At 38.9% G+C, this 25,321-nt stretch overlaps 2 protein-coding genes across 4 annotated transcripts; one reads left to right on the forward strand and one right to left on the reverse strand.

The window, feature by feature from the left end:
- Positions 1-562: 562 nt before the first annotated feature.
- On the reverse strand, positions 563-15,481 carry LOC124273431 (sedoheptulokinase-like). 2 transcript variants are annotated; one of them, XM_046708701.1, is made up of 6 exons: positions 15,454-15,481; positions 11,449-11,785; positions 6,032-6,330; positions 4,418-4,593; positions 4,086-4,292; positions 563-1,090 (listed from the first exon to the last, which is right to left on the reverse strand). In XM_046708701.1, the coding sequence occupies exons 2-6, from the start codon at positions 11,764-11,766 to the stop codon at positions 696-698; spliced, it is 1,395 nt and encodes a 464-aa protein (XP_046564657.1). In that variant the 5' UTR covers positions 11,767-11,785; positions 15,454-15,481; the 3' UTR covers positions 563-695. The 2 variants fall into 2 exon arrangements, with proteins under 2 accessions (XP_046564657.1, XP_046564655.1); XM_046708699.1 differs by having other exon boundaries at positions 15,389-15,473.
- LOC124273432 (beta-1,3-galactosyltransferase 1-like) lies at positions 15,478-24,470 on the forward strand. 2 transcript variants are annotated; one of them, XM_046708703.1, is made up of 4 exons: positions 15,488-15,575; positions 15,775-16,009; positions 20,479-21,550; positions 21,644-24,470. In XM_046708703.1, exon 3 carries the CDS (start codon positions 20,514-20,516, stop codon positions 21,462-21,464), a length of 951 nt encoding a protein of 316 aa, XP_046564659.1. In that variant the 5' UTR covers positions 15,488-15,575; positions 15,775-16,009; positions 20,479-20,513; the 3' UTR covers positions 21,465-21,550; positions 21,644-24,470. The 2 variants fall into 2 exon arrangements, with proteins under 2 accessions (XP_046564658.1, XP_046564659.1); XM_046708702.1 differs by lacking the exon at positions 15,775-16,009 and having other exon boundaries at positions 15,478-15,575.
- Positions 24,471-25,321: the final 851 nt, after the last annotated feature.

Consider the following 25,321-nt stretch of genomic DNA (forward strand, 5'->3'; position numbering starts at 1 on the left):
GACCAGTGTCCCAAGGGTAGAAGTTCCACCTCAACTGTTATTCTCAGATCGCTGGCCCATCAGCGATATCATATGTCAGGGCTGATACCCACTAGCACTGGTGTCTGTAAGGATGGAGCCCAATCAAGGCAGACATCTATAATGACTGAGTCACACCAGGGTTGGTATCTGTCAGGTAAACACATGTAACAGAACTCCAAAATCTTGCCTCCGAGCAGGGCATGTTCATGTGATAAGTATGAACAAAATAGATATATTTGTAATCTTTATTCATTATATATAGGGCTGTGCAATATAACCGGTTTACCGGTATTTACCGGTTCAGACATGAAAACGATACGTATTGCGATACGCTGATCGAAAACCGGTATGCAATCGGAAAACTTCGTAACACTCGGAAATCTTCGGATATTTCTGTTTTTAAATTGTTCCTTTCCTTGTTTCATTTGTGCCAAACATTATTTACATTTTTATTTTGTCATGATTAAAACTTTTTATTAAAGCCTAATCAAGCATTGTGATTTTGTTGTGTTTTACTTTCTAAATAAATCATTAACTCGACTATAAGTAGTTTTTTGTTAAAAAAAAAACTTCTTGCAATATATTGCAATACATATCGCAATACATGCTTTCGTATCACAATATATCGCAATATGAAAATTCCCTGCAATACCCACCCCTAATTATACATAAAATCAGTGTTTGACAATCTTGGCAGCTCCTATGGCTGAATCACCTGACTGTCCATACACAATAGGAATACCCTTATACACCAGCTCCAGTCTGGATTGAACAATTGGGTTATTGGTAATAACTGACCCACTTGCCAGAATCCGTTTCACATGGCCCAATTCTGTCAAAAACTGAGCTGGCATCAGTGTATGTAGATTGTCTATGATAGAATCACACAGGCCTCTGTACACCTCACCAAGGGAGGTATTACTGCTGGTTATTCCTGTAATGCTTGCTTTCAGGGAAGGTTGATGGCGCTCTCCGTACAGGGTTGGTGTAATGGACAAGCTGCTCCTTTCTGATTTCAAAGCAGTGTCATTGAGCTTAGCCCACATGTCAGCTTCCGACAAAGCAAATCCTGCAGGGAGAACAGGTCTGTTGTTAGCATAATTGTGTATTTTACATACTGCCATTGCTACATCAGAATCTACAAACTACAGTCAAATCCCGATGAGTCGAATCGCTGGGGACCAAGTAATAAATTCGACTTATCGATGTATTCGAGACATAGGTATGTCTATGAGGGTAGAAAAAAGATGATCCAGTCCTAATTCCTCCGCCTAAGCTTTTGTTTATCTAATGATTTCCATATCACTAATAGGGGCACCTTATCAGTTCCAGTCTGATTAGCACAGACAGTGATTTCCGTAAAATCACTAATCTGCCTTTTGAACTCACCCCGTCAATGGCGGGAAGGTGTGAGCCGCGCTGGTTTGTTAATTGGATCAGTTTGCTACACCAATCAACTTCTCAATGACTGACTTCGGCTTATGTATACAAGATTGCTGTTGTTTGAATCTCATGGGACAAAATTTCCTTCTCGAGTCATCGTGTGTATTTATGAGACGAATTCGTGTAACCGGTATTCAAATGATGACAACTATAACAGGGAATGGTCGGGACCGACAGGTACTTCGAGTTATGAATAATATTCGAGACACCGGCATTTGAATCATCGGGATTTGACTGTATATCATTCCAAGCTTTCCTTAGGCGACACACCACGGCAGCACCATACCCATGCTCATTCCATGAGATGGAAGATGTCTGAGGCTTGCTTTACTGTCGTCATCCAAATGACACACCATGGTATAACTTGAATACTGTTCATAGCAGCATTAAACCAAACTCCTCATCATTGTTATCCTTGCTGTCAAGCTTGTATAATGCACCGTCATCACTGTATGGAGTGTGTGATCCACCCACCAGAGTAGTTGCCCTTCATAGTATCTGACATCACATTGCTAAGGGTTTACCTGGCAATACCACAGTGTCATACCATTACAAAACCTAGTCAGATATCCCACACAAAGTGACGAAATGAAACTAACATAAAGTAGGACATGTTTTGAAAAAACAATCAGCTGTTATAACTTTAAAAAAGACTCAAACCTGCACAGTTCATGACTGGAATTCATATAAATACTTTTTTTTCACAAAGGACCTGGGTCCCGTTCCACAAAACGGTCGTAGTGCTAAGATCATCGTAACTCCCATACTTTAATATAGACTTACGACTGTCGTAGCACTATGATCGCATTGAGGAACGGGGAACTGGGCAATAAATTAAAGATCGAACAAAAGGTTTTTTCATTCCTCACCAGATGTGGAAACTTTGGCCATTTTATCATTATGCTAAGAAACATATAATAGACTAAATGGGAGAGCAGAGTGAGGTTAAAGGGATGTAGGTCTTAGAGGTTTAGATATAGGTATGGTGCTGACTAACCTTGAAACCATATCAGCCGGGCTGGGATTCTGAACCAAAATCATACCTTTCTATTATGCTCAAGGGAGGCAACTCTGCACTGTGAATTATGGTTTGATGATTTGAACCCTTGCATCCGTGTGTTAGTGAGTGAGCTGGGTTTTATGATGCTTTTAGCAATATTCCAGCAATATCACAGCGGAGGACACCAGAAATGGGCTTCACACATTGTACCTATGTAGGGAATCAAACCCAGGTTTTCGGCGTGACAAGCGAACACATTAACCACAAGGCTACCCCACAGCCCCCATACTATTTGAACACGAGTTTAGTCATATCACAGCGTGTCAGATTGATGTAAGAAGTGATGCAGGCGACAGACAGCTGAAACTTTTAACTATGTTGCTGCCAGACCTATAGTACAATAAAAGCAGAATTTCCACTTTCACAGTGTTTTGGCAAGCTTAAGGAACACAGCCTGGCACGTCGAATCATGCAACTGGGACACCGAAGTTCCTCCATATGCAGGCACAAAACTACCATTGTAGCAGAAAAGCAATGGCTGTCACCTAAAACAGATTTTTACACCTAAGAAAAGGCAATATTTAAAAAAATAAGTAAACCTCAATTTACCACCAATATTTACATTACATTTTCAGGTTCTAGATGATCAAACATGACTTTCTTGTGTAATCTTTACACGCTTTAGGATTTCAGTGGTAGATGGCTCATAAATGATAGAAAATGTGTTGGTGGTATTGCCATATTTACATTACTAAAACAAAATTATCACAAACAATTTACCAATATTTGTATTGAATAAAAGCTAATATAAAGGGTCCTGAATGCTGGAAATAGTGTTCAAGAGCATCTGATTTATAATTATTCTGGTGGGCTCGTCTGCTCGCACAATTGGCTTTGTTTACACTTCCCAGCTGTGCCTCTGATGTGGGGGGTGAAAAAGGGTTTAACATCCAGTCTAAGAGTGCTAGCTCTCTGAGATACCATGCTATCAGATTTACATGGATATGCCACTCAGACACCTTTGTATTGATTCCAAGCCAGACAGTCCTTAAACGCCAGGGTAGGTGTGGTTTGTTTGTTGTGTAACTCCACACTCAGCAATATTCCAGCTATATGGTACCGGTCTGTAAATAATTGAGTCTGGATGAGACAATCCAGTGATCAACAGCATGCGCATCAATCTACTCGATATGATGACGTGTGTCAATCAAGTCAGCGAGCCTGACCACCAGATCCTGTTAGTTGTGTCTTACGACAATCATGGGTTGGTGAAGATCAGTTCTAACCCGTACCTTCACGGGTGCCAGGCAAGGTGACAATCCCATAAGTATGAGTGAGTGAGTTAATATTTACCCTCACATCGGCAATATTTCAGCCAGTGACGAGAACAATCAATTATCATAGTAAACATCAATAAATTTAGAAATCATAAACTTGTTGATGATGAACAGTAAAAATACTAGAGATCACAGATAAGTTAAAACTAGCATGTAATCATAAAACGAGATTATTATAGAGAACAATAAAATATAAAAGCGGGCTATGGATCACCAGCAGCTGAAGGTAGATCACCATACTAGGGACCCCCTAAGTATGAATAAAGTCGCACAAGCAGACCTACCAAACTCCGAGCACCATCCCTGCAGCATTGACATAAAGTGTTGCAGTACGTTGCCTCCATTCAGACCAGCACTTAGGGCGAGGTACTCGTCACCGAAGTAAGGAAAGTAATCAAGAGTACAGGGCTTCTCCTTCAGACAGTCAGACCTCACAGAGTTGTCTCCCTTGACAACATAGCCCATTTGAATTGACGTGCTCAGGTTGAGGACTGAAAAGATTGCAGCAATACAGAAAATGATTATCATGCAAAATAACTCACGCACAAATAATTAAACAAAATACATAGCTACAAGTGTTCCATCGTATTTCTGAGACACCAACATTTATCATTACCTGCATCGGCAGGGTCTTGGAGGATGGACAGAAAGGCACACTGCACGTCCCCCAGGGCGGCATAGACTGGGATGTGTGGCAGGATGCCCAGCCATGGATGCTGCAGCTGACCAGCTACTGCCCCTGCCGGCACGACCTTCGCCAACAGGTCAGTCGGGAAGCCATTCTCAGACAGTCTGACAAATTGAAACAAAACCTACTGTCAGTTGAGATGAAGAAGCTCATACACTGCAGGCATCATTCATATTCCTTTGTATATCTGAAAAAAAATATGATTTACGGTATGAGACAGTGTTTTACAGGATGCAAAAATGTATGTCCTATGCACAACCGTATAGAATGAGCACAGAATATATGTATTGCATACTGACGGATGTACAATTATGTTCATAGTACTCAGGGAACTTCTAGAATGCCTCTCAACAGTTCAACCTGTCCTTGTATTTTCCGCAAAGCCAACAACAAGTTGAACAACAACATTTGATATGACGCTGCCAGTGAATCATGGTGAGATACGCATGTGAGTATGTTGCTTACATTGTGGTTTTATGAGTCAGGAAACTGCATCAGTTGTTTATGTCTTGATTTAACATACATAACAGGCAGAAACAAACTTTCTCAAGTTTAATTTCAATGTTTCTTTTTTTTATGATTAGTTTCCCGAGCCATTGATAATTGCTGACGCAAGCGAGATCAATGGTTTGATTATGTGATAAATCACTCGAGAACTAGTAAAGACCCCTTGAAATTTTGTGGATTCTATGCATAATACCTAACATATTTACATAAGGTAGTCTGTGCTGAAAACATTTGAGTCGGCCGGCCAGCCAGCCAGCCAGCCAGAAAATTATCTTCTCATTAGTTATAGTCCGTTTGGCTCAAAAGCGGACCGATGAATTGCAATCTAACTCGAAAACTAATAAACAGAAAATACTCAATGAAACGCTGATCATAATCAAAACATCAGACCAACTCTGTGATTTGTTTGCAGAATTTAAGTCCTAAAATTAAAAAAGTTGTTTAACAAACTATCATTAAAATATTGACACAGTGCACTATTTGTTACGAGGGAGGAGTGCAGAGAAAGAGACAGCCAGGTGTTCGAGAAAGGATGGAGACGGCACAGCACAGGTTGATGAATCAATAACTTTGTCGGTACTTGTGCACGTGCTTCTCTAACACCTGGCTGTCCCTTTCTCTGCACTCCTCCCCTCGTAACAAATAGTGAACTGTGTCAATATTTTAATGATAGTTTGTTAAACAACTTTTTTAATTTTAGGACTTAAATTCTGCAAACAAATCACAGAGTTGGTCTGATGTTTTGATTATGATCAGCGTTTCATTGAGTATTATATGTTTATTAGTTTTTGAGTTAGATTGCAATTCATCGGTCCGCTTTTGAGCCAAACGCACGATACATTATTTTTGTCTAGATAAGGATAAGGACTAGGACTGTGATATCTTATTAGATCACAAGATACTTTTACTGGACTCTGGCTTCAGACTGATGGCTTAAGTCGCAGACTGAAAATATATTAAAAATATTGCAGACTGAAGAGGTATTAAAAATAGTGCAAATACATGATTTCAGGCTTACATGACTTATATACTGACATGTCTGTGTTCCAAGATGACTGCACTGTGTTGAAGTATCCCATACTAGCTGCCACTTGGACCGAAGTGACTGGGTTCTTCAAGCCACAGAGTCTGGCTACAACATAGTCCATCACTGACCCACTACAGTTGTAGCCCCGGTCAGTGATGACCTCCCCCTTGTGTCGAGTCAGCCAGAACAACGTGGCACAGCCATGCCCCGTGGCTAGCTGTAGGTGGGACGAGGGAGCAGGGAGGGTGGCCAGGAAGTCCGGGGTGCAGCGCTGGTCCATCCATGTGTAGAGAGGACTGGTGACGACCTGACATATAAATGGACTTTACTTTACTCTACAGGTAGCTGTAGGTTGGACAAGGGGGAAGGGAAGGTGGCCAGGAACTCCGGGGTGCAGCACTGGTCCATCCATGTGTACAGGGGACTGGTGACGACCTGACATATAAACAGACTTTACACAAGGTAGCTGTAGGTTGGACAAGGGGGTAGGGAAGGTGGCCAGGAACTCCGGGGTGCAGCACTGGTCCATCCATGTGTACAGGGGAGTGGTGACGACCTGACATATACTAGTAAACAGACTTTACACAAGATAGCTGTAGGTGGGACAAGGGGGTAGGGAAGGTGGCCAGGACCTCCGGGGTGCAGCACTGGTCCATCCATGTGTACAGGGGACTGGTGACGACCTGACATATAAACAGACTTTACACAAGGTAGCTGTAGGTTGGACAAGGGGGTAGGGAAGGTGGCCAGGAACTCCGGGGTGCAGCACTGGTCCATCCATGTGTACAGGGGAGTGGTGACGACCTGACATATAAACAGACTTTACACAAGATAGCTGTAGGTGGGACAACAGGGGTGGAAATAACCCATTGCCCGACTTCCGAGTCCAGTGTTGTTTTCTGTCGGGCAAGCTAATTTGTATATCACGCTGTACCGGCGTCCAGTTGATCTGCCAATATTAATTATGTTGTTTATTTAAAAAATCAACAACAAAATCGGCCGGTATAGTCGAAAAATTATCAGGGCAAGTGATTTTACATGTGCCACTGTACCAGAGTACACTAGCAATTTTAAAGTTATTTCCACCCCTGGACAAGGGGGCAGGGAGGGTGGCCAGGAACTCAGGGGTGCAGCCCTGGTCCATCTATGTGTAGAGAGGACTGGTGATGACCTGACATATACCAAAGGAAAAAAGTAACTGTGCATAACATAAAATTGAATAAATTAAAAGTTATTTGAAGAGTTATAAAAATAACCCAAAATAAACATGTAGCAAAGCACTTTGCACGGAATTTGATGTCACATATCGCGCTTGGCACGTGCACTTTGTGCACAATGAACTTACTTTTTGCATGCTTTTTGACACCTGATATTGAAAATTGAAGAACGATTGATTATTCTATAAACTTTGAATTATTGTTAATTTCAACCTAAATTCAGTGTACGTCATGCCACGGCCTACAGAAAATCAGCGCTTCGCGCCGTTGGTATGCCGGAGACTGGAATGGCCCAAAATGAAGAGGTCTGAGATTTTGGTGTCCATCGAAACACGATCTCATCTCTATGGAGACGTTTTAACATTATGGCAACACGAAAGATTTGCCTTGGCCCGGGCCATCCACATGTGACATCACGTCAGCAAGACAACCATATTCGGCTGACCCATCTCAGGAATCGATTCCAGACTGCCAGTTTGACTGCTCGGACCATTCCTGGCTTACGTCAGATCAGTTCTAGGGCTGTACGGAAGTGATTGAAGGAGCACAACATCCGGCCCCGACGGCCTGCAATACGTCCAATTTTGTTCCAACGTCAGCGACAGGCACGTCTTGTCTAGTGCAGGCAGCATCTACGGCACATGAGACAGGATTGGGAAGGAGTTTTGTTCACTGACGAGTTGAGATTTCTTCTCGACAGCTCAGATGGCAGGGCAAAGGTTTACAGACGGCGATGCTGAATGGTATGCTGACGTGTGCGTTGTTCAACGTCGACAGTTTGGTAGCGAAAGCGTTATGGTATGGGGCAGCATCACATCTCATGGTCCAACACAACTTGTCATTGTCAGTGGCAATCTGACTGCGATACAGAGATGAGGTTATTGGGCCTCACGTGCAGCCGTTCATTCAAGTACAGAGTCGAAAACTTCACGCTTCAGCAAGAAATTGCCCGTCCACATGTGTTTGTGTTGTGACGGATTTCCTTAGACAGATGAACATTCCTGTACTCAGCTGGTTCTCTGGACCCGTTCCCTAATGAGCATGTTTGGGATGAAATGGAGCGATGTTTACGTCAAACCTGCATCAACACCAATGGTGGACACACAGGATGCTGAATTTGTGAACCGACTTTTGACACCACACCTCTTCAAGGGCGTGTCACGATGCCTAGTGTCAAATCATACAGATTTCGATCTTATCCTGTCAACAGTTAAACAGTGATTAAGGAAAACACCACACATCATGTTATTATCTTTTTGCATTAAAATATGGCATAACATCAAATAATGCACAGTTACTTTATTCCGCTAGTATATAAACAGACTTTCCACAAGGTCAGGTGTAACGGGTCTACTGGATTTACATGCTGAAACACAATATAAAGAGAACTGAGGGAGTCAGATGGTGTTGGGCCACATAACATTAAACAGTTGAGGAGTATTAATGAGTATGGCACACTGATATCATATGTATGAGGAGGCCTCATTGAGTTTGCAGAACATGTTCAAGGGAGTGCACTGGAGTACCTGGACACCATGAATTTAATTCAGACGCCACATTTTTAAACATTAGTTTAGTAAGGTTAAGGTATTTGATACAAATCCTCATGACCACCAAAAAATATTTTCTTGTTTGTCTTCAAGTCATAATTTTCATTAAGCAAAATTGTGAAATTAAGTTGGTGTGGTTGAAGAATGAAAACAAAAATCAATTTGATTTTTGGCTCACTTTTTCATTACAGTTCTTATTGGGTCTCAGTTTGATCAGGACTAAGTTACACCACGACTTGTCAGATAAATGTGGAGGAGTGAGAGAGTGAGTGAGTTGAGTTTTACGGCGCACTCAGCAATATTCCAGCTATATGGCAGCGGTCTGTAAATAATCGAGTCTGGAACAGACAATCCAGTAATCAACAGCATCATCATCGATCTACGCAACTGGGATACGATGACATGTGTCAAACCAAGTCAGCGAGCCTGACCACCCGATCCCATTAGTCGCCTCTTACGACAAGCATGGGTTACTGAAGGCCAATATTCTAATCCGGACCTTCACAGGTAAAACGTGGAGGAATGCCCAAAGACATGTACAGTATGGTCTGTGATTTTCATGAAACAAATGTGTATGGATTATACGACGATGACAGATCAAGGCTGACGAATGGGAGAATTTAGTTTAAATCACATAAACAGAAGATTATGCAAGAACTATGTGACAACCTCCAGTCTTAAATTACTTTACTTAAGTTTGCATTGATGACATGTTCCAGCAATTATATCTCATTGTTATTCAAGTCCAAAGAGGATTTGAACTAAAACAGTGATTGCTGATTCAGGTGACAGTTCATATTATTCCAGTCATGGGAGGCCTGGGAGGAATTACATAGTGAATAGGCAGACAAGTGGATGACTGCCCAGCGTTGATCACTGGATTGTCTGGTCCAGACTCTATTAATTACAGAATGCTGCCATACAGCTGGAATATGGCTGAGTGCAGTGTTAAAAAACAAACAAACCAAACCTAGACTGGCGTTTGTCTTTTAGCAGACTGTTTAGGGGGCAGCTTGGAATCAATACACAGTGTCTATCTATGTAAATCTGATAGCATGGTATCTTAGTGAGCTAGCACTTTGAAACTTGACGTTAAACGCTACTTACCTCACATATCAGGGTTGCAACAGGCAGATTTTAAGTGTAAACAAAACTAACTGTGTGAGCAGACGAGCCCCTACCCCTATTGTTAAGTGCGGTGTTAACAACAAACAAACACATGCCTATAGTCCGTTTGGCTCAAAAGCGGACCGATGAATTGCAATCCAACTCAAAAACTAATAAACATATAATACTCAATGAAACGCTGATCATAATCAAAACATCAGACCAACTCTGTGATTTGTTTGCAGGATTTATGTCTTTCTCGCAAACCCAGCTGTCCCTTTCTCTGCACTCCTCCCTCATAACAAATAGTGAACTGTGTCAATAGTTTAATGATAGTTTGTTAAACAACCTTTTTATTTTTAGGACATAAATTTTGCAAAAACCTCACAGAGTTGGTCTGACGTTTTCAAGATGATCAGTATTTCATTGAGTTTTTTATGTTTATTAGCTTTCAAATTAGATTGCAATTCATCTGTCCGCTTTTGAGCCAAACGGACTATAGCTGGGTTTATGGAATGATAGATTGTCTCACCGTCCCTGAACCACAATATTTTCCCTTCTGCCCATCCCCGTCTGCATAGCTAAACCCTTAAATGAAACAAGTCTAGAATTCCTCAGATTCTGAATCTCCCTTCTCACTGAGGCTCTTTTTCAATTTATAAGCAAATAATTGTGTTAGTCTAATGGAATGACTCTATGCCCTGCTACAATAACATTGATAAAAACCCAAGCCACTTGTACCCGAAACAGGATGGACACAGTGTTTGACACAATCACAGGTCTGTTGGTCTGAGTCTAGCATATTTTCCTAAGGGCCAGCAAGATGAAATATGTGGTGGTCCTGTGTTATTTTGGGGAGGAAGTTTCATTTAAGTTTGTACGAATTTGAAAATAAGTGATACTTTGTAGTAAACACTTAGCTTATAAATACAATAAATTGATGCAATTTTACACCTTTTCCAGTAAGCACTACGAGATCAGGTCTATCAGGATTTTCTACCTTCTGGCCCTTTGGCTGACTGACTGAGTTTGGTTTTACGCCGCTTTTAGCAATATTCCAGCAATATCACCGCGGGGGACACCAGAAATGGGCTTCACACATTGTACCCATGTGGGGATTCGAACCTGACTGACTGACTGAGTTTGGTTTTACGGTCTTCGGCGTGACGAGCCAACGCTTTAACCATTAGGCTACCCCACTGCCCCTCTGGCCCTTTGGACCACTGATACATTTTGGTCAGTGTACAGTGTAGTGAACACTCAGCTCATACAAATACAATAATACCTTGTTACACCTTTTGACATCATCACCATTATGTTATCTTGTGTCATTAGATCAGATCTACCTGATTTTTTTCTATCTTTGAAGTCAGCACCATTGTGTCTGTGAGATCAAATCTACCAGGACTTTTCTATCTTCTGGCCCTTTGGACCATTGATAAAATTTGGTTAGTGTGAAACACCGCCTCATCCAAATAGGCACTTACAATAAGCTTGGGTTAGCAGAAACCTGTTCAAGGTAAGTTTCATGGAAGTAAAGTGATACATTACCTCTGTGTTTAGATCAGTTGCCTCGGTAACCTCCTCGCTCTTCCACAACATGAGTCCATGCATCTGTCCTGTGACTCCAATCCCAACAACTTGCTTTTTGGCGCTGGCTGGGATCTTTGTGATGCATTCACTCAATGCCTGCAGAATTTTGTTTGGGTCCTGCTCGAATCCAAGATGGCCAACATCACTGACAGTTTCTGCTGCTGACTTCTGGGAGGTTGAGCAGACGGTTTCCTGTGACACTATGTCCAGCACAGACACCTTCACTGATGTAGTCCCAATGTCAATACCCAGTGCATATGGCTGCTTTTCAGACATAGCTTATCTTCACATGTGGCTGAAAGAAATCATATAACAGAAACATGAGAAATGTGGCGAAATGGCTCTTTTATGCTGTGCCATAAAAAGTCAAGTCCCCTTCTGGGATCTGAAACATGGACCTCCTGATCCAAAGTTTGATGCTTTGCCACATGACAAAATAGGTTAACCCTGTCAGCAGAATGATGAGGTAAGAGTGTCATCTGTTGGATGACTCCACACCCTATTACATACCAACCTGTCAACAGAAGGCACATCCTGGGCTGCATGGTAGAATATTGAGCCTTATTTTGCTCAAACTTAATATGAACATGCTCAGGGACATGTTGGGCGCCAGTGTAGCTGCTATAAAATATCTGAATCCTGAGGTGGGATCTGAACCATGGACCTTCTGATACGAAGTCAGACACCTTGTCCACATGATCAAAACAATTAACAAATTCTCTTAGAAAATTTTACGAACTCACTTTGAAATCTGTCAGTGCATTTCACAGGACTACTAAATTGTTTCAGTGCAAAAGTGCATATAACATAACAATAGAGTAATTCCTGCAGACATCACACCTTTACACTACTTTGTGTGTAAAGTTCATGTAAGTAATCATGTAAGAGGTAATTTATCACTTTACTTCCATGAAACTTACACTACTTTGTGTGTAAAGTTTACACAGATAAGAAGTAACTTGAATTTCTATTCCCATGGCTATAACCTGAAAACCAATATCAATGGAGATGGATATTTAACTACTTATACCACTAACTCTGAAATCAATCCACAATTTTATCACAAAATCAGAACGCTTCAAGACATTCAATTCCAACATAACTTGAATTTGTATGAGAAAACAGATCGCCAATCTGTTTCGGTACATGTTCAATTCCATTAACTCTTCAGGCAATCCAAACTGTTACTCATACATGTGTTCATCTGACAGATTTAGACAAAAATACAAATACACATCATATCAATTTGTTTTTAAAATACTTCACTGCTTATGTTTAACATACAGTTGTTAACTTGTAAGATAACGTATATCATGTTCTAACCTTACAATTATCATTATCATTACTCGCTCGTGGAAGATACTGCAGTGTAATATTTTCATGGCAATATTACACAAGTGTAATACCGATAGACGTATGACGTCATAATGGTTTACAGTTATGAAGTCACAATGCTAATATCTTGGTCACAATGGTATTAAACCTTCCATGAGTTGCAGAAAGCTGAGAGTCTTCACACTGTAGGCAGTTTCTATCAATTTATGTTGGAGAGTTATAAACAGAATACTAAAATCGCTTCCCTGAAATACCATTTTTATTAAACTTGTGAAACATTTAGTATCAAACTCTCTTCACACACTTGATACCAAATCATTAACTCGTTTAATAAAAATGGTAATACACGGAAGGTTGTTCAGTATCCTCTATTTCTATAATATGTTGTATAGGAGCGATATTAATATAATCTGTAACAGCTTGTTCACCAATCCCTATTCATTTATTGAATGAAAATATGTTTATATAAAATTGAGCTTCAAAATGTTTGGGATTGTTATCTTTTTTAACTAACCGTATATTAACTGAATTTTGAGGACCAAAAATAGCAGTCTGTGGAAGGGGGTCGAATTTTTCAGGTTGTCAGTACCCTGTCAGGACGATCTTACAAGTTATAGGTTAGCGGTACACCTGCCTGGAAGTTTAGTTTTCATGTTTTACAATTGGGTTTGTCACTGACAACAGTATATATATATATGTACAAAATTTGACAAACATGAGGTACATAAAACACAGTGACCTTTTACGATGTCAGGGATAGAAATACTTTGTTTTCTAAGTGTGCCTTAGGGTACCAGACAAATATTTTAGGTGTGGCTTTCAGAAATTGAGTATGCCCACATGTTTTTAGAATAAATGACAATGATGATGATCATTTGAAATTTATTGTTAAATAAAGAAATGGGTTTATGAGCATTCAAATATGTATGGTATTATTCAATTTGGAAAAAAATAATTGTTTGGGGGATTAAATGACTAAATGTGAGTTATGATTCTGAAAAATCAGGCATGTCAAAGAGCACCAAGAACATCTTTTAGCCATGCCATTTCAATATTTACCGTGCCATGGCACACTAATATATGGGTATTTCGAACCCTGGATGTATAATGAGGTCAAATAAAGAAATTTTTCAATATAGCATGTAATGATGACCACAATTTAACAAATATATACTTTTCACCAGAAACTAAATAAATACATTTTGTAATGTCGTAGTATTACTTAATTTGACCGGGTATATATCCGAAATTTGGAATATTCATTTTTTGACTGGTCTTGAATATGTCTTTAACAAGTATAGTCTGTTTGATTTCATTTGAGACCGATGAATTGCTCACTAACACAAAATCTAATAATTGCAACAAAACCAAATTTTGCACAGTCACATAAAATTGACAGACCAACTCTGATGATTTATCTCATAATATTGGACACCTGAATAAAAAAGTTGTTTAACAAACAATCATCATTTTGTTGCAGTTTTTCGCAATTTTTTACGAGGGAACCATTTGCATGGAAGAACAGCCAGGTAATCAACAAGCATGTGTAGTGAAATGAGGGTCATCTCAAAAGCCGTTATCTGGTTACCACTTTGGATGTTCAATCGGAGTCAGTGTTGCCACCTTCAGAAGCCGTGATTCTGCATTCAGAATCAGTGTCACTGTTTTCTGAATCGGTGTCGCTGCTGTCAGAGTCTACCTTGATTCAATTCATCGGTCTCAAATGAAATCAAATGGACTATAGTTTTGGATTGTTATCATGATAAACTAGAAATGGATGTTACATGCAGTGAATTTGTAAAATGACTAAAATATTTAGGAGTTTTACTAACTGCAACATAGAAACTATTGATTTTTGATGATCAATGTGAAGAAACACCCTTGGATACTATCAAAGTTTATGGGCAGTGCCAAAAGGTCTGATATTGACAAACTTTATGGATAACAACTTCTTGTATTTTGTGAGTGCGATGTTCAAATAAAAGAAGTTGTTATCCACTAAAAGAACTTGGCAGAAGTCATGATCAGTCATCAAATCTGGGGTTTCATCAGGTTATCCGCTACAAAATTATATATACCCATGCACCTGTCCCAGAGAAAATTGACCTAGATGAGTGACCTTTTAAGTGGATTTAGAAGGTTGTCACATTAACACGCCTCAAATTGATGGTTTCACAGGGGCTTGTAATGCAAAAATAACACTTTATATAGTGTTAAGACACGTCAGTGACAGTACATACCTTGATGCAAGACTTTTACGTTACAAGTGCCTATTATAGCTGTAGATGGTTTTAAATTTTAAATACAGAGTTTCTTTATTTAACCGAAAACATAAAATTAAGTTAATGCTATTAGTCAAATTATGTTAATATGTATCATAATACTTTTCATTAATCAATCATTAAAAAGTGTAGACCTAGAGGTCGACTTTTCAACACAAAACTAAAACTAGAAGCTCTTCAAGCCTCTTGTGCTGAGCTGTTAGAGTCACGACAAACCTATAAGACATGCGCAGACGTTTCGTGCGTCAATTGAGATAAATTTCCACTGCTGTGTAACCTACCTCTGATGCTGTCACTCTAATATGCGCAGTCAGTCATAAACCACAGTCATAAATGTCTATCTCACCTGTTGCACGTCAATATTGTCTCCTTAGAGTTATCTGCCCTTGATCAAATATCCAAGCATATCCGGTCCTGATGAATCCCTTTAGAGTTTCGGAATCGGCATGTCAACAGCAATTTTATATGGTAAATTTCAACACCCGATCACCATTGCCCAAACTGATACACCACTGATTTCACTGCAGCGGGAAATCTGTTGTATATATACATATATATTTTCCAAATACCAAAGCTAATGCTGCGCCCGGTAAAATGCATTCTAGCCCTGAGGGCATTGGCTCACTCTCATCTCGCGAATTAATCGATCTTTTTCTGTCATAAACAGTCGCTGCATTTCACAACATGTGACATAAGCTATTGAAGTGTTTCGAAACTGAGTCACGTTTGACCTGCAGAAATAATCTAGGAACACCATAAAACGGATATGCGCAACCACAACACAGGCGCTGGTGTTCTTCGATATCTGCATTTACTACTAATTGATTCATCAAGCATTTTCTCTCATAAATCGGCCACAGTGTAATATCTGATATCATATCTGATAGACCAGGGAGAACAAGGTATATATAAAATGTTATAGTTTGTGCTTATAGTTGTGTAATTTTATTTTTATAAAGTCTAAATTTCAACTGATTTGACAATGTTATGTTTTTACGTGTCATACGTTTTTTGGACGGCAGTGTTTATTTTCACAATAACGAACGGGTTGCATAAAAGCAGACATTGTAAATATTCTCATAATTTCATAAGTTTAATATAAATTTGTTTTTGATAAGTTAGTGACATTTTACAATTGTTCATATGCGAACTGAGAAAACAGATGTTCTTAAGTATCCATGATGCAAGGATGATGATTGAATTTTAAAGCGCAAGAACTGAGGAAATGTTACTGGCTATGGAACAGTTATTGCCAAATCTTAGCGGTATTTACAAAAATACTCTGTCGGTCGTTAAGTTAATGAAACAGAATTTATAATGATACTTAATTAGCCATTCACTGATGTGTCCAGCCCGTTTACTGCCGCCGAGTCATGTTTTTATATAACACGGTGGAAGGGAATCATGGCAGTATAAATAGATGTTTTCTCACAACTAACTGTAACAGTTATCGCCATTCAGAATTTCTCATGCCATTCGTGAAATAATATGTATTTATATCATAAAGTAACCTTGAATAATTGATTGTGTGACTATTTGAGTGTTTCTTTTACAACAGATTGATAGGGAATGAAACAATTAATGACTTGTCAACTTGAACTTGCTATTGTATAGGTTGTGGGATATTCCCCCGACTAAGTTAAATAATTTTATAGGGTTCATAACTTCATCTTTAATTTTCACCTTATGTTACTTACCGTGAAGAATATTCTTTTGCTGTCCTTTATTGTTGTCAAATACCGTTGGGAAAAAATACGGAATTGTAAATGTAATTGACAGGAACTGTGCATGTGTGATACTGATGTATTGGTGATAACTGTTATGCAGCGATAACTGTTCGCTTGCCAGTATACATGGAATGGAAATCCAGAGCTTGCATGGGTGTAAAGGTCGAGAGATAATGTTTTTGGAGCCACTGAGTTGTTACCTTGAGTGAACATTCACAATGAGTATTCACAGCCTTCTTTTGGTATACACTGTATGTCTCCTGTGTCCATTCTATTAAATTTGGTATTTTACCCCTATGTAAAATATCTTGATATTGTTTTAAAGTGAATTGTAAATTCAATACCTTCAGTTTCAAGTGCAGCATTGTCAAACATGAATTGCATGTATTAAAACTGGCGAACTGTTCATTTATACCAACAAGCAATCATCGAAACAAACTGGTTAGTGTCATTTTTCAGATTTTCCTATTCAGGTTGTTATGGCAAGTAAGTATAATGTGGTTCTCTGGGATTTTTTGTTTTATTTGGAAACTGCCCAAATTGCATTTGCAAATTTCACATGCAATGCAAAATGATGCAACTTGTTACTTTAAGGTGATGACTAATATCTCATGAACATAAACTTCCTGGAGTCTTCAAGAAATATTCAGTCATGACTTTTGAGTAGGTGAAGTGAGTTTCCGGCGAGTTAAACATGTTTCGGGCTCATCTAAGATATGTTCCCTTGTCAAGTGTTTCAAACACTTAAACAGTAGTTCCAGGGTTTTACACAGACTTTTAAAAATGGGAGTAATGGTGACTCACAATATTTATTTTAGGGAGTCATTTTCAGTATTTGGGAGTCATGAAAAGTTTAATATTTCCTTGCGTTAATCATTCTCAGAATGTAAATGTATGTCACCACCAAATGAAACTACAGCATTGTTCAATTCAAACAGCCAGGATTACTGTCTCTTCTGAGTTCTCTGGAACAATCTGATAATATCATTTTTTTGCTTATCAAATCGATTTTATTGAACTGAGTTGTGAGGGTAACCCATGAAACTTGCGTCAAGCTTGACTCGTAGGATAATATTTTGAGAGTCGTATACAAAATTGTTGCGTTGAATACGCAGGAATCACGCGTCATGTAAAACCCTGAGTTCCAAAATTGTTTGTGTTCGATTATGAGAAAATGTGATTGATTGCTTACTCGTTTGGTCACTCAGACCAATCTTCGGTTATTTCAATTAATCGGAACACTGCAAATTAAAACAGAGACATACATGTTGAAATTTTTAATAAGTAGGACACAGAATTTTGTTTATGCGTTATTCATGGCAGTACGCTGGCAGTCCTCCAGCATTTAAACATTCATGGATTTGAATGACATCTGGAATGGCTAACAAGGTTTAAAGTCAGCACAGTTTATTCATCATAACGGCAGAGTTGCTATTAGGACAATCCAACATGATGTCATGGTATTTAGCAAGTCTATTACAGAAATGACAGAGAAGTGATATGGTTTACTGGTTAAAGCGTTCGCTTATCACGCTGAAGACGTGGGTTCGATTCCCCCATGGATGCAGTGTGTGAACCCCATTTCTGCTAGGGAAAACTCAGTATTTATTGTGTACTCACAAACACTGCATGTTCTTGTATAGTTGGTGCCTGTATTTTATCAGTGATATACGTTAGAAAATACAGGTGCCCAGTATGAACAGGATACATTGGGTACCTACAAGGAGAGTAGTTATGCCATTGCTTTTTATATCCATGTTATGTGTGTGTTTGTTTAAAAGGAATGGTAACTTGTTTGCATATTGTTTTGCAAATAGCAATATTAAGAATAATGACAATTATGAATATTATGGATCTACAACATCTTTTATTCTGTGGAGGCGACGTATCGACATAGATTCTAATGTCATTGTCAATCACTTGCTTGACATAATGACAACGACATTAGAATCTATGTCGAAACGTCGCCTCCACAGAATAAAAGAAGTTGTATCTCCATTAGTGGTGTTCCGATTAATTGAAATAATCGAAGATTGGTCGCAGTGACCAAACGACCAAGCAATCGATCACATTTTCTCATAATCGAACACAAACGATTTTGGAACTGCTGTTTTAGTCTTTAAAACACTTGACGATGGAACATATCTTCGAAGTTGTCGGGGCCTGCAAACTTGTTTAATTCTTAGAAAACTCACTTCACTAACTGAAAAGTCATGACTGAATATTTTTTGAAGACTCCAGGAAGTTTATGGTCTTGATATATTAGTCATCACTTTAAAATAGCAAGTTGCATAATCTTATACCTATCTGCAATAACAACCTAGATAGGAAAATCTGAAAAATGATGCTAAGCAATTGTTTTCGATGATTGTTCGTTGGTAATGAAGCAATCATCAATTGTGAGATTTCAACCAATTCCCAACACTAATCTCCATAATAATTGTCAATTCTTCATCAACTCAACTTCTAAAATGCCCATCAAAGAAAATAGCAATAATACCAACAAATAATATTATTTTATAATACAATTACTGCATTGAATCATGTTGTATTTTGTGGTTGGCTGAGCTCAAAGTATATTTTAATGACTGTTGATCATGATCATGAAATAATATTTCTTTCATATTTCTTTTTTAATGCAAACAACTTAAATGTTTTTTTAGTCATATATTTTGAACATGAGAAACTCAATAATATTTTAATAACCAGCTGTTGTTTTTGTCCCATATTTATTTGTATTGTTTACAGCTAACTACGGTTATAACAAACTATATTTAGTGATCTGTTTGAGTTTCGCTGTATTCATCATCCATGGTGTATTTTTTTAAATGCAGAGAAACAGTGTTATCTCATAGATCAATGCTCATGCTATTGATCGCTGAATTGTCTGGTTCAGAGTCTATTATTTACAGAACCCTGCAATATACCCAGATAGCAGTCTGAAGTTGGCCCAACGTTGGCCCAACGTAATCGTGACCGTCGGGCCAATGTTGGCAAAGAAAGAAACGTTGCCCAACGTTGGTTCAACGTCTGTTTCATTCCTCAATACCTCTTACCTACCCTGAAATGTTTGTACAAATCTCGCAATACTATCACATAGCAAGCAATACATTCTTCAAGTTGAATTCACTCTCTCTGTCTTTGCTGGACACCTCTGGACAGCTTTATGTAGGCTCAAGAAAACTTTAAAGTTTTTTCGAATACAATTAGTTAAAATATTATGCATATTTCAAAACAATTTTCAAGTCTATGTATATCACAAACGATATTAAAAAATAGTTGATTTTTAAATAGATAACCATTAGGCAACAGACCCTGGAAGAAATCCCAACACAATGATTTGAAACATTAAAATTTTTATTGGCCTTACCCCAGACATTTAACACCAAGGGCTTCCCCGATGTTGGGCCAACGTCAGGCCAACGTCTGAAATCCGACCGCGACGTTGCCAACCATTGCCAACGTTGGGCCAACGTCGGAATGCTATCTGGGTAGCTAACAAATTGCTGATTGTGGCATTAAACAACAAACAAACAAACCTTTCTCTGAGTGACCTGTTATGTTTGTGTGCCACTTATGCAGTTATCACACCGATTATATTTGCAAAAACTGATCCGCTAATTCACTGGTGTTGAAAATTTCAGGACTGGACAGCAAGGTGGAGACTTCCCGACCAGTTATGTTGCGTGGCTTGTCCCGACGCAAACCTTTGTGTCTGCTGTGTGTGATCGTCTCCACATCGGTTGTCCTGTACAGCATGGTCAGCATTATCAGTAGGAACAGAGTGAAATTGAACTTGTTCGAGAGTGGCTTCTTTGATTACAATCACACACACAACTATGACTACATTTTCACAGCACAGACAGCATGCAGAAATAAAAGAAAAAATCAATCGATTTTTTTAACAGTGGTTGTAGAATCTGCACCTGCCAAGTATCCAGAGCGGCAAGCAATCCGTGAAACATGGGGATCGTGGGTGACACAATATCCAGATATCCACCTGGTTTTCATTTTGGGACTCACAGACAATACAACACAGGTGAAAATAGGCGAGGAGAATCGGAAGTATAACGATATCGTCCAAGAAACTTTTGTTGACTCGTATCAAAATTTATCAATCAAGTCAGTCGCTGCTTTACGATGGGTGTCCAAGTTCTGTCAAGAAGCCAGGTATTTGTTGAAAAGTGATGATGATATGTTTATTCACATTCCCAATTTGATAAATCTTCTTGCGAAAGAGAAGTATGAAAGGACAGTTCTTGGAAGCCTGGTTAGTGGCGCCGTGCCCATACAGGATCCAAAATCTAAATGGTATACTCCAGTATCAGACTTTCCCATGAGTAAATATCCAGATTATACAAGTGGCACTGCCTATGTGATATCTGGTGACGTTGTGTATGAGCTATATCACATGGCTCTTCATACCAGGATGTTTTGGTTGGAGGATATATACATTACAGGGATATGTGCAAAGCGAATAAATGCAAAACTAGTTAATAGTGCACGGTTCACTTTCAACAAGCGGGATGTGAATGGATGTGCATATAAAGATGCCATATCAGGACATTCCAACACGGCGGAGGATATCCGTGCAATCTGGAGCGATTTACAGACGAACAAGACATGCTAATCCACCATGTCATCACTTCTGTGGATTCCGAGTTAGAATGTAGCTCTCAAACAACCATGATGGTTGACCATATTAGATGACCAAATGTATTGGGTGGTCAGACTTGGTTGGTTCTGTCATGAGACACTGACCACAGCGTTCTTCACTGTATCAGTCACTTGATCGTCTGGTCCAGACTGGATTATTTACAGAATGCTCTCATATAGCCGGATTATTGCTGAGTACTGCATTCAAATGTAAATGAAATGCAGACAAAAGGATTATTTTGATTATAAGCTGTTCGAATTTTTAGATACTAACTTTTCTGGTGTTTTATTGTCCAAACTACCTTAGAAAATGGACAGGTGCTGTTTCTGAGAACATATTTTTACAATATTTTACATAATAGTGGAATCAGTCCAAAGGATATTGCTCGTTGTTCAAAATCAGATTGAACATTATATCACCTGAAGGTATTGAAAGCTTATGTCTTCCCATTTGTTAGTCAACTGTTTATATATCTGTTGTTAGAAGTGTTTTTTCTGACATCATAACCCACTGAAAGCGCTACCAAATATTTTACTTCCAAACCCCAACCTCACCACATGCATGTGATACGAAACTAGTCAGTGTTTCAGCAAACTCATGCCTTTAGTGAAATAGGAATATTTTTTGTGATGTGTTGATTTCAGAATCCAAGAGGAAAAATATTTCTTTTGCAAGAATTTCCCAGCTTGGAATGGAAATGACTGACTGAATTATGCTGTGGCCTAAGTGACTTTGAGGTTTTGTTCAAGTTTGGATATAACTGTTGTTTTTGAAAAGGATGCTTGGAAATCTTAGCGTTATCATAGTATGTCCTTTGTTGCCATGGAAGTCTAGTGATCTGTGTCGAGGGACATCCTCAAGTCTGAATAAATTTTGTGTATGTAAACACATTGTCATTTAGAAAGTGGTCAAATGTAACCTGTTATATTTGGGATTGCTCTTTCTCAGTAAAGTGTTTTCATACCTTTTGTCCATGTGAACTGTGACAATTTACACTTGTCAGAGGGGCACACAAACTATGTGAGCATGACTACCAGTTGTCTGACTCCAATTATTTTGTGGAGGCTGCAGTGGCTGAGTGGGTTAGATCGCTGACTTTGTAGACTGCCTTACCCTGAGAATGTGGGTTTAAATCCGGGATGAGACTCAATGAGTACTAAGATATGTACTTTACTAGAAAGTGTAGTCCCAAATATAGGATATGTTTTGTTAATATAGTCACTAAATAAGCATTTGCCATGATACTGGTTATATATCATCCTTTTTGAGGGGGCGGTGGGGTAGCCTAGTGGTTTAAGCGTTGGCTTGTCACGCCGAAGACCCGGGTTCGAATCCCCACATGGGTACAATGTGTGAAGCCCATTTCTGGTGTCCCCCGCCGTGATGTTGCTGGAATATTGCTGAAAGCTGCATAAAACCAAACTCACTCACTCACTGATTAATGATGTTCATATTTGTGTACACACCTACCAAAGATGTGTGATATTGATGTCAACAACCGTCAATGATTCCCACCAAAATCTACCAAGATCTTTATCAGCTGTATAATTCAACTTTTATTTGAATTTGTTACCAAAATATATGTACTGAATACCAGTTCACCAGTCAGATGTTATGTCTAGTGTGTATCCTGTTTACCTTTACATCAGTTGTGTTACGTGCCGTTTTACATCAGTTGTGTTACATGCCGTTTTACATTAGTTGTGTTACGTGTCATTTTACATTAGTTGTCTTACGTGCCGTTTTACATCAGTTGTGTTACGTGCCGTCTTACATCAAGTTGTTACGTGCCGTTTTACATCAAGTTGTGTTACGTGCCGTTTTACATCAGTTGTGTTACGTGCCGTTTTACATCAAGTTGTGTTACGTGCCGTTTTACATCAAGTTGTGTTACGTGCCGTTTTACATCATTTGTGTTACGTGCCGTTTTACATCAAGTTGTGTAGCGTGCTGTTTTACATCAGTTGTCTTACGTGCCGTTTTACATCAAGTTGTTACGTGCTGTTTTACATCAGGTTGTGTTACGTGCCGTTTTACATCAAAGTATGTTATGTGCCGTTTTACATCATTTGTGTTACGTGCCGTTTTACAAGTTTAAGTTGTTCACTGGTCACAGGGGGGACTAAGTGAGCAGTGTATTTATTTTACCGAACACCTCAGTGTTAATTTTGAACTGTTTGAAGCATGGTTATTGGATAAGGAGTACCACAGTTAGGCAATTAGCCAATTCTAGATTTTCTGATCACATGGAATCTAGCAGACGACAAGAAAAACAAGAGTTATCTCCCTTCCATCTATTTCATTCGCAAAACATCATACATGAATCAATTATTTGATATAAAGAATTTCTAATACGTCAAATGAGTTCCCCACAGTTCAGCATTCTCAGCGGGTAACACAGAAAATGTTACTCGCATATAAGCGGGGTACATGGAAAATAATAGAAGACCGCTCTGCCAATCAGAAAACGACATTTTTGTGTGAGGTAAGATAAATTGTATGTATGTATGGCCATGTATTGTATATTCTGTCAGTTTTTCAGCCATTCGTCCTGTCAGACAAATGTTTTACTACAGCTGTTTTGGTTGGTGCTATGTGGTGTTTATATTTGATAGGTGGAAAACCAGAGATTGCATTTGTGTCTAATTTGTGTTTCTTTTACATTTTTTAGGATGCTCATACAGAATTATTTCATATATATGTGTGATGGTAAACTTGTGTGAAAGCTTGTTTAATGCAGTGTATGAAATAAGTTTGAAAATAGCCAGCCCAAATGTGATAACTTGTCTTTTTAAATGGCAAAATTAAACAAAAACTTCAAGTAGTTGCCGGCCTAGACCAAAAGTAACAGGTAACCGGATGTCGGACAGGCCTTATTTCATACACTGTTTGATGCTCATCAAACCTTGTCAAACCAATGGTACAATGTTGTATTCTTATCTAATTCTGAAGCCGTGTTTAATAAACTGGTTCTTGATATCTCTTGCCTTGCATCACTTTCAGGAAATGGACATTACCGTTTTGTTGGAACATGTGTTTTTTTTAAAAGCAGATTTATACCCCTTATCAAAGACATTGTTGCATAGAATTACAAAATTAAACGAGACTTACCTGTAAGGTGAAGTTTGAGTGTAGTTCCATGAAACAACTTCCTGACTTATATGTTATGTTTGTGAAACAATAATCCGATGTTGGAAGAATCTTTTGAAAAACTTGTCAAGACAACTATATAGGAACACATCCACTACAGACTAGTGGTGTTCCGATTAACTGAAATAATCAAAGATTGGTCGGAGTGGCCAAACAACCAAGCAATCGATTATTTCATAATCAAACACAACGATTTTGGAACCGCTGTAATAGAGTTTGAAATACTTGATGATGGAACATATCTAGGACGTTGTCAGGGCCGGAAAACGTGTTTAATTCTTAGAAAACTCACTTCACTTTCTGAAACCTTTTGCTTAGTTTCTACATTCAAATTTCGGGTAAGTGAATTATTTTGTCGGCTAGTAACTTTCAGGCATAGCTAGCCCGACTGTCTATCAAAATTGGGAAACTATTTCGACACTGACTGGAACGGTGGGGTAGCTTTGTGGTTAAAGCTTTGCTCGTCACGCGGAAGACCCAGGTTCGATTCTCCACATGGGTACAATGTGTGAAGCCTATTTCTGGTGTCTCCTGCCATGATATTGCTGGAATATTGCTAAAAGTGGCATAAAACCAAACTCACTTATTGTACTTGTGTAATCCTGAGAGTGGAGAGTTATGTCTCGGCCACTGTTAATATTTAGAATGCTACAGTCATTCTGTCCTGTGGAGAGCTTTTG

Source organism: Haliotis rubra, unplaced genomic scaffold (genome assembly GCF_003918875.1).
Source record: "Haliotis rubra isolate DU_JTF1 unplaced genomic scaffold, ASM391887v1 Scf180, whole genome shotgun sequence".
In the NCBI taxonomy this organism is placed as follows: Eukaryota; Metazoa; Mollusca; class Gastropoda; order Lepetellida; family Haliotidae; genus Haliotis; species Haliotis rubra.

Bases quoted from the DNA above. Each gene is read 5' to 3' on its own strand.
- LOC124273431 (XM_046708701.1), bottom strand. From the start codon at position 11,766: ATGTCTGAAAAGCAGCCATATGCACTGGGTATTGACATTGGGACTACA. The intron at 4,594-6,031 runs GTCAGTATATAA...TCAATTTGTCAG, and splicing joins TCATCTTGGAACACAGACAT to ACTGTCTGAGAATGGCTTCC. The intron at 4,293-4,417 runs GTAATGATAAAT...CAATCTTTTCAG, and splicing joins CCAAGACCCTGCCGATGCAG to TCCTCAACCTGAGCACGTCA.
- LOC124273432 (XM_046708702.1), top strand. From the start codon at position 15,554: ATGTCAACAGCAATTTTATATG. The intron at 15,576-20,478 runs GTAAATTTCAAC...TGAAAATTTCAG, and splicing joins GTCAACAGCAATTTTATATG to GACTGGACAGCAAGGTGGAG.